The 15,430-nt window shown below is 35.3% G+C and overlaps 1 protein-coding gene across 1 annotated transcript; it reads right to left on the reverse strand.

Moving 5' to 3' along the window:
* Window positions 1–1,707: 1,707 nt before the first annotated feature.
* rpl19 (ribosomal protein L19) lies at window positions 1,708–7,079 on the reverse strand. Its single transcript, XM_030142151.1, has 6 exons — window positions 7,029–7,079; window positions 6,546–6,652; window positions 4,107–4,229; window positions 3,862–3,982; window positions 2,880–2,990; window positions 1,708–1,901 (listed from the first exon to the last, which is right to left on the reverse strand). The coding sequence occupies exons 1-6, from the start codon at window positions 7,031–7,033 to the stop codon at window positions 1,778–1,780; spliced, it is 591 nt and encodes a 196-aa protein (XP_029998011.1). The 5' UTR covers window positions 7,034–7,079; the 3' UTR covers window positions 1,708–1,777.
* Between the last annotated feature and the right edge of the window lie 8,351 nt (window positions 7,080–15,430).

The following is a 15,430-nucleotide window of genomic DNA, read 5'->3' on the forward strand; positions in this document are numbered from 1 at the left end:
AAACAAAGGTTTAATCTTGAACAGTGAGTTGTATTTTATTTGGAAAGACCTATTTTAGAACTGTTTTTGTGGTAGTTTCCAAATCAATTTAACTTTGCATCTAACCTTTCCTTAGTAGTTTGTCACCACTTACTATAAAATTATTCTCATCATTTTGTATTTTCAGTTACTTCAGCCAGAGGATGTGAACCCAAAGGTCACCTTACTTTTTCCTGCAGCACTATGAGTATTTGCTCTATGAGGGCACGACGCGGCAGTGTGGGAGTTGGGGTTGGCATTAACCCTTTCATGCATAGTGGTCACTCCAGTGGACAGTTCTTCTCCAGCTGTTCTCTTGTATAGTCATGGGTTTTGTTGTTTTAGTTCCATATCAGCCAACACAGTGGACACTTATACATCATCCCATAAACTGCAATTCATCCCATTACTGTAACTTTGCTGTTCTTGATAAACCTGATCTGCAGTAACATGTTTTAGTGTAAATCAATTATTTGTTAGACAAAAAGTTTTGGGGTTTTTTTGGGTTTTTTTTGCATATTACCTCCATGAAGTGAGTAATAACTAGCAGTAGAATATGTTAAAATGTGACAAAACATCAGATTAGTAGGATTAAAATCTTTTTTGTTTTTATCTCACTTTCTGATATTGGGTTTTAAACATGTTTCTTTACTTCAAAAATTAAACGCATCGACATTTTTGTAACTTCATAAAAAAAAAAACACTCAGTTGCTTTTTTTTTTTCATGCCTAAGGGGGGATAAAAACAAGAAGAAAGAAAAAAATCTTGACTATGGTTGTCATAATTCGTGCATGAAAGGGTTAACTAGAAGCACTCGGAGAGCGCAGACCTCCGCCAAGGCTGATCAGTGCCCCCCCCCGTGGGCCCCCCCACCCCCGATCACCACCAAAATTTAATCATTTCTTCCTCATCCCATTTCCAACAAACCCTGAAAATTTCATCCAAATCTGTCCATAACTTTTTGAGTTATGTTGCACACTAACGGACAGACAAACAAACAAACCCTGGCAAAAACATAACCTCCTTGGCAGAGGTAATTAAGTCAAACAAAATTTCGTTCGCAGCATTAAAGAAAATATAAACAGCAGAGGAGTGCAAATGTGTATTAATTTATGGATCGGACCTGACGGAGAGCATTACTCAGAACTAGATCTGAGGTCCATGGAGGTGTGGCTTGGTCTCCCGGTTCACTGTGGTTTAGAACACCTCCCAGTCCCACAGGAGTAGCCTTCTCGAATAGTTTTCTAGAAAAAAAAATTCTGCTCCAGAAATGACATCACAAACGTCACAACTGACAACACAGAGCACCAGAAGGTAACACCATAAGTTTGGTGAAAAAACCAAATGGGTTTCTAGTTATGATGAAGAAACAAAATTATGACAGATGGATGACCATGCTTATCACAAATCCCCTGCATTTATACACCAGAAGAATAAAGTGAAAAATCACAGACATAAAATATTAAGACAGACCCATTTCAATTTGTCAATATCTGGTTATAATCCTCAGAATAGTCTTTAAATGGACAAGAAAAACACCTCAGACATTTTAATCTAATGTGTAGTTCAACAATAGGAGTGAATGTGTTTCCTAACTCTTCTGTTGCCATCCTTCTTACACTAAACTAATGAATCACCACTAATTAAATAATTTCCAACATAAAATAAAGAAGCACAGGAGGTCACCAGTGTCTTTATGTACACTTTTATTGTCAACACTTGACGGGTAGCAGATTCAGTCAGAACACAAGGAGCCAGATTACTTCTTGGTCTCCTCCTCCTTGGACAAGTTCTTGATGATCTCCTCCTTCTTGGCCTGGAGGCGCTCCTCTCTGCGCTTACGAGCCTCCTTTGTCTTGGAACGACGAGCCTCGGCCTGATCACTGCAACAGACACAGATAAGAGTTTGAAAACCAAGCTGAAAAAAGTGGGAATCTATCTGCTGAAACAAAACATACATAATTAACACACATGTTAATATTAACTGATCAAACTCTTCTATACTTACAAAGGTCACGTATGTCATCTCTATACTATTGTATGTGTTGACTTGATTAATAAGCTTAACTGAAATTGTTCTGTCGCATCAAGTCCCTTTGTGTATTTGTCAAAATGGAATTCACCAGGACATGTTTGAACTAAAAGATGATTAAAGTGGACAGATCACTGTAGATGTATAAAAACCAAATTAAAGGAGTGATATTTTGCTTTTTTAAAATGGAATTATGCTTTTTAAAACATTTCCCTGTGGTCTACATAAACTGTAAATGCTATTTGGGTCTGAATTCTTCATTAAACTCCACTGGTCCATCTTCAACCCTATTTTTGAGTAACGACACGAGAAAGGTTGTTTTAAGCGCTGGCCCCTCAATTGCAAATGACCCCACCCACTCCAGGTTTTGACTGTGCGCTCTGTCCCGGTGTTAACACAAGCCACAACTGAACATTTTAGGTAATCAGCTTGAAGTTTGAACATATTTTCACTATGGACTACAACCGCTGCTGCTAATAAACAAATATGGCGTACTCAGAGAAATGTTCGTCAAAAGTCTTGACCTCATATGTGCAAATGTTGTGACGTAACTAATTATAAAACATAACAAATTAGAAGGAATTGAAACTGGTTGTAGAAATCCACTCGATTTTTGCCGGAATGAATATAAAGATAGCTTTGCAGCACCTGGGGGATTCAAATTCAAACTTTATGAACTTTTAGGGTCCAAATACACAAAGAAATGTACCAAAGACTAATAAAAGTGGGTTTAGCAAAATATGACCCCTTTAACTGACTCCATCTGATGTCAATGTACATAATCCACTGTTTCTATAAACAACTAAACATAGGTTTGATCAACACTTACGCCAGGAGCTTCTTGCGGGCCTTGTCAGCCTTCAGTTTGTGAATGTGCTCCATAAGAATACGCTTATTCTTGAACACGTTACCCTTGGCCCTCAGGTAGAGGCTGTGGTACCTGAGGAGACAAAACAGGCATCAGGACAAAATACAAAAGCTGCACTAACACATGCTTTTACAATGTATATCCACGGTTTATGGTTCTTGCTTTTTTAATGCTTTTATGTTTTATTTTTTTTCATGCCATTTACTCGTGTGCAGCTCTGACCTTATGATCATGTCAGTAGCTTTAGGTTTTTAATGTCTGATGTTGCTTATGTTTCATTTCATGCTCCATGCTATGTTTTTTTTAAAAGTGTTGTTAGTTTAACTTAAGTCAGTATAACATTTGCAAATATTTGTGCATCGCATGGCTGGAATATATAAAGATCAGCACCAAATAGGGTTAGGCATTATGTCAAATTAAGTCCATTATGTTCTTATGTCCTTAATCAAGGTTTTTGCTTTCTGAAAATCATGAAAAATACCTACATCGTAAAATCGAAATAATTCATCTGAAGACCTTTCTTGCTTAACAAAAATTCAAACTGCAATCTGTTTGCTTGTTGCAATATATTAATTAAGAATGTGTTTCTCCAGCCAAATATAGCATATAATATCAGTAAAGAACAAGTATTTTTGAGTCCAATTTGGTCTTCACTTCATGTAATCAGAAAAAAAAAAAATTTGGTTAAAAGAATAAATAATCTATAACACTGGCTAAAAAAAGTATTACATTTCTTGGTGCATTGCCAAACTCTAATGCTACATACTAAATGCAGCATTATGAAAACGTTATTAGTTAAATATAATTATGTTCTGATTACAAAATGTTTACGGTTTACTTTTAACTTTCAGTTAAACATAAAGCATACAGCAACAGGGGAAAAAGAATTCCAATCAATGAATAATACAAATATCTAATGCAAAAAGAGTGCAAACCAACTTACATATGCCTGTCAATCTTCTTGGACTCCCTGTAACGACGCAGCAGACGGCGCAGGATCCTCATGCGATTCATCCAACACACCTTCTCTGGCATACGGGCGTTGGCTGTACCCTTTCTCTTACCTAGAGTCAGACGTTACAAAGACATCTGAGCTTTAATGGGTCGGTTCACCTCAGTCCAGTTGCGCTGTTAGTCAGAAATCATGTAACTTTCTTGTCAGACTGTCAAATAGTTGTTTTAACATACCATAACCCATGTGTCTTCCCTTGCGACGTGCCAGTGTGTTCTTGCGGCAGCGGGCCCTGGAGTGGACCGTAACGGGTTTGCGAATGATAAGACCATCCTTCACCAGTTTACGGATCTGCTGACCTGAGGACAAGAAAAAAGTTAACATACATGGATTCTCTGATAAATCGGCACAACAAAGTCTATACAATAAAATCTAACAGATGAGTCATGCTTTATGTGGACATGATCGGTAAAACGGTAGACGCTTTCATCTTTTCATCCAGTGAGTTAATATTGTTTCAGTCAAAAGTAATGTAGGCGCTTTGACCAGCAACAGAAACGACAAGCGCTATCAGGTTATTATAACAGACATCTCATCGAATTTTGTTACTGGATGATTACATACCGACTGTTCTGACTGTAGGACTGTGTTTTCAGTTTGATATACTAATTTCTTAGGGCATACACTGTTTTTATTTGATTGTACCGCAGCAAAAAATGACTGGAAACAGAAGGGAAGAGACAGCATGACATCCTGACAAACATCCTCTAGTCAATGATTCAATATGCAGAGAGTAAACATTTTATTTATTTTTTTTTTTACAACTATCTTATGTTATTACTTACAAAAATGTACAGAGGAGACGGAAATGTTAGAGTGACTATGGTAAGGCAAGGTCACATTTACTGGTGTATTTATTCAGTTATATATACATGATACACATGGTCTATATATGTATAGAGTTTATGTTTATGCATGCACTTAGGTGTGTGCATGTATAGTAATACACAATATTATAGCAATATTTAGCTTTTTAAAGAACTTTTCTCCCCTTTTCCTATTTTTCTCTTTCATTACATACTTGTTTATTTTTGTGTATTATTTTATTTTATAATTGTGCATGATCATGTATATTGTAATCTTCTGTTATTTTTTTTACACGTTACACAATGGTGTGGCACTTAAATTTAGAGGAGAAGGAAATATTAGTGTGATTTTGGTAAACTCCAGTGGCTTTACACAGCTGCCACAGCTAGCAGTTACGGACTTACAAGTGACGGTTCATTGGGCAATAACTTTTAAACCAGATAACTTACAGCAACTTGCAATACATATTTCTGTAGGCTTTTCTAAGTACTTTAACATAGTTAAATGAAAGGTTTGTCTTAAATCATTTTTAAATATGAAATTTGCAAAAAACATGCTTGGTCATCTTTGCTCAGCTTGAGTAAGCTGGTCCTGCTTATGTAAGTGTAGAGAGGCCATTCTGGCATGAAAAGAATCCTGTAGTTGACAGTTTGACTGATGCAGACCCCAAAAAGAGTCTCCATTGCAGTAGTCAGTAATGACAAAAATGTAGTTTTCGAAACCTTTAAGCGTTAAATATGCAGTAAAACAAATGTCAGCAATGCAAATTACCTGACATGAAAAACCGTTAATAAGTGCAGTACACATCGCCACACCAACAGATCAATTCCACAGAAAAGACTGTAGGTCAAATATTAAGTATAATATCCGTTCATTTAAATAAAATAACTTTATAAATGTCCCTCTTGATCAACAGTATGCATTAACAGGAGTTATGAATGATTTGGATATAAAGGTTGGGTAACAGAGAGTCTGGTCTGTATGTTTTGGTTTCACTAATCTGTCACTGGTTACAGAAATATGAATAATAAAAGGCATTAAATGCAGGAATCAGTAAATTTACATAATTTTAGGCCTAGAAATTATTCAGTTGATAATGAGGTATAAACAGGTTTCTGAGAAACATCAGAAGTTTTCAAACTTCAAACAATTTAAACAGATGTAACTTTTTTTTCACTTGTGTTCAAAAAGCAAAATTAGATCCCTAAACTAGACAAATTAAACTAACAGATGAGCCCATTTACTATGTAATATGAAGAAATATGATTTGGACCCATGATGTTCACTTTTGCTTGGCCAGGCCCATTCATTTACACACTTTAATCAAGTACTAATGTCAATTAATTCATACATCCTATCAAGTACAACAGAGTATAGAAACTACACCTCACATTCAAAATTTTACACATTACACAGACCTATAGAAACCCAGTGGTTGTGAAGAGGAGTCTTCATTTGACCATATACTGTCAGACTACACCTAAACCCAACATTAACATTAAAGGGTCAGGTCATAATCTATAACTATTTAAGTCTGACAATATAAAGACTAGCTTTCCTGCCAACAATATAGATCAACCTCAGAAGACGACAAGGGATATGTCTATCCTGGATCAGACAGTCAGGACATTTTAAAGCATCCAGTGAACATGTGTCTTTCCATCAGTGCATTTATTTCACACAGGTGCTGCCAACGAGCCCTTACTCTAACAAACAACAGCAGAGCACTGTCACGACTGTACCCCAGTACACAACAGATTATCTGACATTTCCAGACAAACTACGAGGCTGATTTTTGCTGTACTCACGGGAGTTGGCGTTGGCGATCTCGTTGGTCTCGTTCGGATCCAACCAGACCTTCTTCTTACCGCAGCGCAGGACGCTGGAGGCCAGCCTCTTCTGGAGCCTGAGCATGCTGCGAGAGACACACACACACACCGATTCAGACACGTGTTACATTAACTGTTAACTATAAGCAATACGTGTTTTAGACAACTGACAGGAGGGCAAGTTATAAAAGATTTGTTTGTATTGTAACACATCATCAGTGGCTGGGTCTGTTAGCCGTAATGCTAAAGCTAGCCGGGATGCCAACATGGCTTCCCGGTCTGCTACATCGTGTCACTCAAAATCTCGTATAATTGTGGAATATAAGTTTGGGAAAGAGGCACAACCTATAGATATCACTAAATGAGGAAGATGGTGTGTCGGTAAGGGGACGTGTTGTGTCAAACGTGTGTGTTTTAACACTAAAATTTAGTCTTTTTCTTTGCCAGCAACTGCAGTCCTACCTCATGGCTGCTACTTCAATGGGAAAGGAAGGCTCCAGAGTCGGGCTGGAAGCTACCACTATAGAGGAGAGTCCATCTGTGACAGTCAAACAACTCAGTCTTTACCTGCACGACTTAAAATACCAATTATGCTCACAGACTTTCATAATATTTGTTTTATTGTGTATTTGGATAAAAATCGTTGGCATAAACACATTCTTGAATGTATTCTAAACTATCAAGTCGCTGAATCCCCCCTACCTCTACAAATATAATGGTACCTACCCATATGCTATAGTGCATTATGGGTAAAATACTATTCTATGCATTCTCTAGAAGCGCCACATGATGGCAGCAGCGAGAGCTGAGACAGACCACTCTTATTACTCAATAACATTTATTTATTGATTTACTTATTTATTTCAGTTTGCACAGAGAGTAGGAGCTTAAATAGAAACCCAAAGCTGTTTAAACCCATTAAATCACCACTATAAGGTAATAATTGTCTTTTCCTATAACTTATTGATAAGAACAATCAAAACCTTATAGCTTACGCTAGGTTTAAGTTGGTTTACTTGTTACAAATCACATCAGTGATCTGATCCTGCATTTCCCATCCTCAAATCTGAGCTGTTATTTTGTTGTCAGTTGTCAAAGTAAAATGTGAAACAATAATTTGAATTTTCCTTATCATTATAAAAAATGTGTTCTCTAGAAGTGTTTATAAAAATGATTATACACAAATATACACAAAGAAGCCAGTAACAAAAAACAGAACAATATGAAAATGGCAAAAAAAAAAAAAAAAAAAAAAAAAAAAAGACCCTAGATGGAAAGGCATGTCGAAGGTGTAACATAATCAAAACAATGTAAAGGATGCAACTAGAAGAAAATGACAAAAGGCACACAAGATCTAAATGGTATAACAGCTGTAAAAAAAAAAAAAAAAAAAAAAAAAAAAAAGAATAAATTACATGTTTAAAAAAAGATGTGTTGCAGCAACAAGATAAATCAGTGACAAATATAATGTCATAAAAGAACAAAAAACTTAAGTAAAAGATGCTCCAGTAAAAATACACAAAAAGACACATGAAACCAAAAATAACATAGAAGACATAAAACAAAAAAAAGTAAGTAATGTAAAACCAAAATTATGTAGAAGGTGTGACAAGATTAAGGTTATATAAAAGGCACAACAAGATGAAAACAACAAAAAAGAAAAAAAAAAAAAACTACTTGACAACAATTTGAAATCAGCCTAGAACAAAGTATTTTATTCAACATAATATTCTGACAATTGAATAATCAGTAAAGAGGTAAACATCATGCTGATTTTGTGTACTATTGCAAATTTGGGTTTGGGAGTTGAAGAAATTTAGGCACCATTGCTCTGGACATTGCAATTTCTCTGTTATCCCTCAAACAGATAAGAAAAGATGTAAGATAAGGTATTTAACTAAACATTAAATAATAGAATTAATGGATTTAGAAAAAGAAATTGCCCTGTATAAGGACATTGCACTATTATATATATATATATATATATATATATATATATATATATATATATATATATATATATATATATATATATATATATATATATATATATATATATATATATATACACATATATATATATAGTCTACAGTGATATTACACTATAAACCTATAAACAAGGTCCTGGAGACTGTGCTGCAGCAGATAATACAAGAAATTATTTTGGTTGGTCAACCCTATATTCAGCCTCATACAACACCAGTGAGTGTTCTGTACCTCAGGGAATATCAAAGAAAAATGGCTTCCATTTATCTTGTGTCAGGGTAAAACAAGCTTTTGTTTTTGTTTTTATTCTCTTCAATGATGTCTACAGTACATGAAAATGGAAAACCCTGGGTAGTTTCTTTATGTGGGTAGGTTTAGATCCCCAAAATATTGCATGAAGTGTTTGATGGATTGTAAGTGAAATTCATTTTATTAAAGACACATTAAACAACAAGATTTAGATAGAAGAACAAACTGATGTGCAAAATTTCCATGTAAGATGTATGACCGTGAGGGGCATGCTAAGTGATTAGTCATATGAGTGGCATCCAGAAAAACATATCCAATTGTCCTGAGTGATTTAGTGAGAGGCAACTTAGGAAGCCTGTTGTAAAAATAGCCAGCTGGTACATTTCCATGCCTGGCTACTTATTAAGGTTGCCACTGTTGCATCCTCGACTCTTCAGCAGCACCCCGTCGTCATGGTAACGCTGCAAGCTGCATAGAGTGGGTGCATCGGGATCGCATTTATGTGACTTCTTCACCTCAGGTAACCCAATATCTCAACAGAAATCTGACATCACCCAGTGAAGAAAAACACAAAGTACCAGGTCACACATTTACCAGAAGCAGAAGAACCACATATCTGAATCTTAAAGTCAGATGGTCTCTATGAAACCCTGCGATCTCCAACAGAACAGGGTTCGTAATGTGTTATCTTATATTTTAGCTTTGCTGTTAAGGTTCGGTTGTTCCTATGACAAGCTATTAATATTTATGTGCAGTTCAGAGTGAAGAACTGCCCTGCCTCAGTCCAAAGTGGACCCTTTATTTGCAATGCAATAGCTGATCAGCACTGTCTCGACAGTGTCTAAAAGCCAATTATTTAAATCAGGGATGAATCTCTGAGCGATTACTGAATGGATATGCAGGAAACTTTTTATATTTTTTTTGTAGATCCTGATATTGGACATTTTCCTCTCATGAATACAGATCCATTAAATGAGTCTGCCTCGTAGCAGCTATGATAATGTCAATGTAATCACACTTAACTGTGACACTTTTATCTTTATGCTCTCGAAATCTGAGATGTGTTACTTAAGATTTCCACTTCTCAGTTGTCAGTCATAAAAATGTAGATTTTTTTGCGCTATTTGTCAAGTCAGAAGCAAAACTAAAGTATTCACCAAGAAAAATCTACAACATGTCCATTATTATGTTCCTAACCATAACTAGATGTGGGAAGTCTGTCAAACTTTCAGAACAACTGAAAGCAGAAGCTGTGTGAATAGAGCTCATAGATTTAAACATCTATTTGTTCAGTCATATAATGTTTTACCAATTACTAATGTCTGCTATTTATCAAGTAGAAACATTACACCACTGTTTTTTCTCACTAGTTAAAGTAATAATTTAATAGAACATAGCTAAGTTTCCTTGTAGACACACTGACATTAAACACCATCACTCATTAATTCATCTTATATGACTGTTTATATTATCTATATTGGAGTCTGTAAATCTGACAGAAGATATATTTTTTTTCTTTTCTGACATGAAACACCACTTATTATCGAGTGTTATTGACCATGTTACTTATTTCACTTCACATGGATGCTTATAAACAAACAAAAAACAATATGATGATTTTATTTCAGTTTAAGGATGAGAACACGTGAAGGGATTTTTCCATCTTCATTGCATTCACAGAAATATCAAAGTTTTGTAGTAGTGATTCTGAAATATCAGAGTACTGTGTTTCAGAGCTACTTTCATAATTTGTTAAATGAACTAATATTAACCCATACAGACCCAAACATCCATCATCCATTCTATTCTATTCTATTCTATTCTATTCTATTCTATTCTATTCTATTCTAAATAATTGGTGTAAAATACAGTTATTCATCTTTTCATGGTCATCAGATATGACCCATTTGGACGTTCAGAGGTTCCGTAGTTACCGTGGAAACACCGTCATCTTCTACAACATTGATTCATCAGTAAAACCAATGGAGTTGGATCAACAGTGGATGGAGATGCTTGTTTTTACGTTCAGTAAATGATAGATTTTACTGAAAACATCACTTTTCCTTCAGTTTTCCCTGTTTTTGATATTATAACCTTCAACTTTAATCTGAGTTTTAATGAACATCTACATGATCAGTGAATTAAAAATAGGAAAATTACTGATTTATCCTGATAAAATGCAAAATACAGAGGATAATATTATAATAAATAGTGATAAATCACTTAAGAAAAGGCTGAATATAGAGAAAATTTCATTTGTGAACTGACACAAAAGTAGTGCTGGGTCTTTATGAGTTAATTAGCATCTTCCTTAAAGTGTTATGTACTGTGTGTGTGTGTGTGTAATGTGTACTAAGAAAAGTGAGAAATATGTATAATACTTACTATTTTGGTTAATGTGCGTATGGTCATAGGTTATTTTTTGTATTTTCACTGTGAAGAACCAACCATCCTTTGACTTTACAGTCTTTTTCAGTATTTCATGGTCAAAACAGTTCATTTTTTATCATAAAAAACCTGAAATAATAGTCACATTTAAAGTGATCAAACAGATTCCACAGAAATATACATATTAGTGGGTTTTTGCTGATGAAATTAACACTATATGGTGAAGGTAGCTCCTGTTGTCCTTTCTGTGAACCTCTATTTCATGACTGTTACCGCAAAAATTTTCCATTGTGTCCTTTGGAATTCAACTGTGACAATATTGAAAACACTACAGAGTGACATGGTGAATGCCAAACCTTTACAGATGTAGCAACAGTAACTACGGGGGGGGGGGGGGGGGGGGCTTAGTGAAGGGTTTATTGATGCACAATATGGACATGCAGTTGTAGCTGTTCTTTGCAAATAACAAATAGGATGATCTAAATGCCAAAGATGTTAATACACATTGGAAAACTCAAACATCCTGACCAATAACTAAGACATTAACAAACGTTAAGTGTGACCCACAGTCTCTGATTGTGTGTTTCGCTGCTGCACATGAAGTTTTTCTTGGCGGAAGGTGTCGACCAGCAACTGCAGGATTACAACAGATGTCGCAGATGTTTTTTTTTTTTTTTTTTTGTGAGAATCCAGAGCTGTCTTGTCAGAAACGTCAAACGGCTACAAAATTAATCCTAAAAATTGGTGCTTCATTGGTTTGCAGATTCAGTCATGGTGGTCTGTGTGGCTCCATCAGGTCTGATTACATCACACTGTATTGTCTCCTGAATGTTACAGATGGAAAAACCAACATAAATTTGTAAACTGAACAGCTTTATTGGTGTTGATTCTACATTCTGTGGACTCTGTAAGATGAATGCCATTCTATCAAAGGATATTCCCTCATTTGGTGTTTTGATGATGGAGGTGACAGAGTTGGCTAAAATATCAGTCCAGATTTTACACTGGTGTTCAGATGGTTGAAATCTGGCAACTGTGAAGGCCACAGCGTATGATTCATTTTATTTTCATACTCATCATAGTGTTGTCATAGAGTTATGACTGAGACCAAATACACAACACAGACATTATGCCAATAGTTACTCAAGAATATGATGGAAATAATATGTGGACACTCTTCTGATTAGTACCATTTTTATTATTATATTTGATTCAAGGTAAAAAAAAAAAAAAAAAAAATCATTGAAGTAATGTATTTGAATTTATGTTCATACAGTCAATAGTACAATCTTCCAGTGCTACTTTTGCAGCAGTTCCCAAATGAATTTTCCTCTAGATTTCACCTTTCTTAAGTGATTTATCAACATTTATTATAATACTTTCCTCTGTGTTTTGCATTTTTTCAATGAAAATCATCTATTTTCCTATATTTAATTCACTGATCATGTAGATGTTCATAAAAGCTTAGATTAAAGTTGAGGGTTATTTTATCAGAAACAGAGAAAACTGAATAAAAAGGGACTTTTTCAGCAAAGATATCAATAACTGAACGTAAAAATAAGTGTGTCCATCCACTGTCATTGATCCAACTCCATGGGTTTTATTGGTGAATCAATGTTGTAGAAGATGACGGTGTTTCCACATTCACTACAGAGCCTCTAAATGGCCAAACAGGTCATATCTGATGACCATGAAAAGATGATAAACTGTATTTTACACCAATTATTTCAACATGTTAATAGGTTTAGTGGATGAACAGGTATTAAACAGTTTAGATCAGTAGATGAATGTGGTTACTAGTGGTTGTTTGGGTCTTTATGGGTTAAAACCAGCTTGAATAATAATTTGTGAATCTGCTTCTGCGTTTCACATTCACCTTGGTATATGCCTTTCAGATTTCTGTTTGGTTTTATATAATCACTTGGGAGTTGTAACCTGAAAGAAGAACATAAAATGCTAAGGGCTGAAACTCAACAAACTGCTCTATTACAACACAATCACTCAACAACAGATCTATTTGTTTACCATTATGGACTGAAAGTGATCCTCCAGAAGCACCACACATTCACAGATCGTTTTCCTCTAACTCTGTGTCTACACTCCTCTTCTTTTACATCAGTGTGTATCAGCAGAGCTACACCTCCCCCATATTGGACTGAAAGTGGATGTCAATATAAAGCACCTTAATTTTCCTCTTTGCTTCCATACTATTTGATGCAAATCCGGACAGTGAAGTTTGATTATTCTTCAATATGAATCCATCCCCATCCTGCTGTTTCTTCTCGTAAAAAGCAATGATCAAACTCTGACATTACAATATCTTTGAGTTGTCCTTTATGCCGGCATCTTACTGATTTAAGTTGTGTTTTTATTCCTAGCTATTAACCCACAAAGACCCAAATATACACTAGTGGCCAAAATCATCTACTGATCTAAACTGTTTAATACCTGTTGATCCATTAATCCTATCAATACATGAAAATAATTGTTGTAAAATGCAGTTTGTCATCTTTTCATGGTCATCAGATATGACCCATTTGGACGTTCAGAGGCTCTGTAGTGAACGTGGAAACACCATTATCTTCTACAACATTGATTCACCAGTAAAAACCCATGGAGCTGGATCAATGACAGTGGATGAACACACTTGGTTTATGTTCAGTTAATGATAGATTTTACTGACAAAGCCACTTTTTCTTCAGTTTTCTCTGTTTTTGGTATGATAACCATCTAATGCACAGGTGTCAAACTCCAGTCCTCGAGGGCCGGTATCCTGCATGTTTCAGGTATTTCCCTCTTCCAGCCACACCTGGTTCAATTAATGATCAGCTCATCAACATGCTCTGCAGAAGCCTTATAATGATGGAATGGCTTCCAGGTGTGATGGAAGAGGGAAACATCCAAAACATGCAGGATACCGGCCCTCGAGGATCTGAGTTTGACACCCCTGATCTAATGTCATCTTAACGTGATGATTAATAGACATCATCAGTAAATTAAATATAGGAAAACACCTGATTTTCACTGGAAAAAAAATGCAAAATACAGAGGATAATGTTATAAGAAATGGTGATAAATTACCTAAGAAAGGTTAAATCAAAAGAAAAAAATAATTTCGGAACTCTCACAAAAGCAGCACTGGGTCTTTATGGGTTAAATACTTTATTTTGAAAGTTTGATGTTTTCTTGCCTGATATTGTTGTATGACTTAAAGATTTCCCCAAACTAGCATATATGTATTATAGGAAATAGTAAGAAACATGTGTATAAGTGACTCTTTTAGATATGTTATGAATACATGACCAACACTCAATTCATGCATTTTTACTGTGCAGAAACCACTTTAATTTTTATGCTTCTTCAGTCCCTGCTTTTTAACTGACACACCAGTTAGAGTACAATCCAACCACCCTCTTTTTCTGGGCAAATTAGTTAATTTTCTTACCACAATGAACCTGAGATAACGATCACATTTAAGGTAATTAAACGTCCACAGGAAATGAGGAAATGCTTGAGTATCTAACACTCAGAGTGGGGAATACTGCTGCAATTGAGTAAGAGACACTCAAATGTACTGGGCTTAAGCTGGATAAAACATTACAAGACTATCTGGTCACTAACAGTGTATTCACACTTAACCCTTAAAGACCCAAACATCCACGAGTGACCAAAGCCATCTACTGATCTACCTGTTGATCCACTAATCCTATTAATACATGTAAATAATTGGTGTAAAATACAGTTTGTCGTCTTTTCATGGCCATCAGATATGAGCCATCTGGACGTTCAGGGGCTTCGTAATTACCGTTGAAACACCGTCATCTTTTACAACATTGATTCACCAGTAAAACCCATGGAGTTTGATGTGACAACCATCATAGACACTTGTTTTATGTTCAGTTAATGATATATTTTACTGAAAAAGTTACTTTTTCTTCAGTTTTCTCTGTTTTTTATATAATAACCCTCAAGTTTAATCTGATCGTTTATGAACATCTACATGATCAGCAAATTCAATATTGGAAAATGCCTGATTTTCACTGAAAAAAAAAGCAAAATAGAGATGAGTATTTCATAATAAATGGTGACTTATCACTTAAAAAATGTTAAATATAGAGAAAAAAAAATCATTTGGGAACTACCACCAAAAGGAGCACTGGGTCTTTATGGGTTAAAAAAGCAGCTTTTATGAGTACAGTTGCAGGTTATATTTAAAGTGCAACACTGAATGACAGTAATGA

Source organism: Sphaeramia orbicularis, chromosome 8 (genome assembly GCF_902148855.1).
Source record: "Sphaeramia orbicularis chromosome 8, fSphaOr1.1, whole genome shotgun sequence".
Classification (NCBI taxonomy): Eukaryota; Metazoa; Chordata; class Actinopteri; order Kurtiformes; family Apogonidae; genus Sphaeramia; species Sphaeramia orbicularis.

Bases quoted from the DNA above. Each gene is read 5' to 3' on its own strand.
- rpl19 (XM_030142151.1), bottom strand. The intron at 3,983-4,106 runs GTATGTTAAAAC...GTCTGACTCTAG, and splicing joins GGGAAGACACATGGGTTATG to GTAAGAGAAAGGGTACAGCC. The intron at 2,991-3,861 runs GTAAGTTGGTTT...TTGTCTCCTCAG, and splicing joins AAGAAGATTGACAGGCATAT to GTACCACAGCCTCTACCTGA.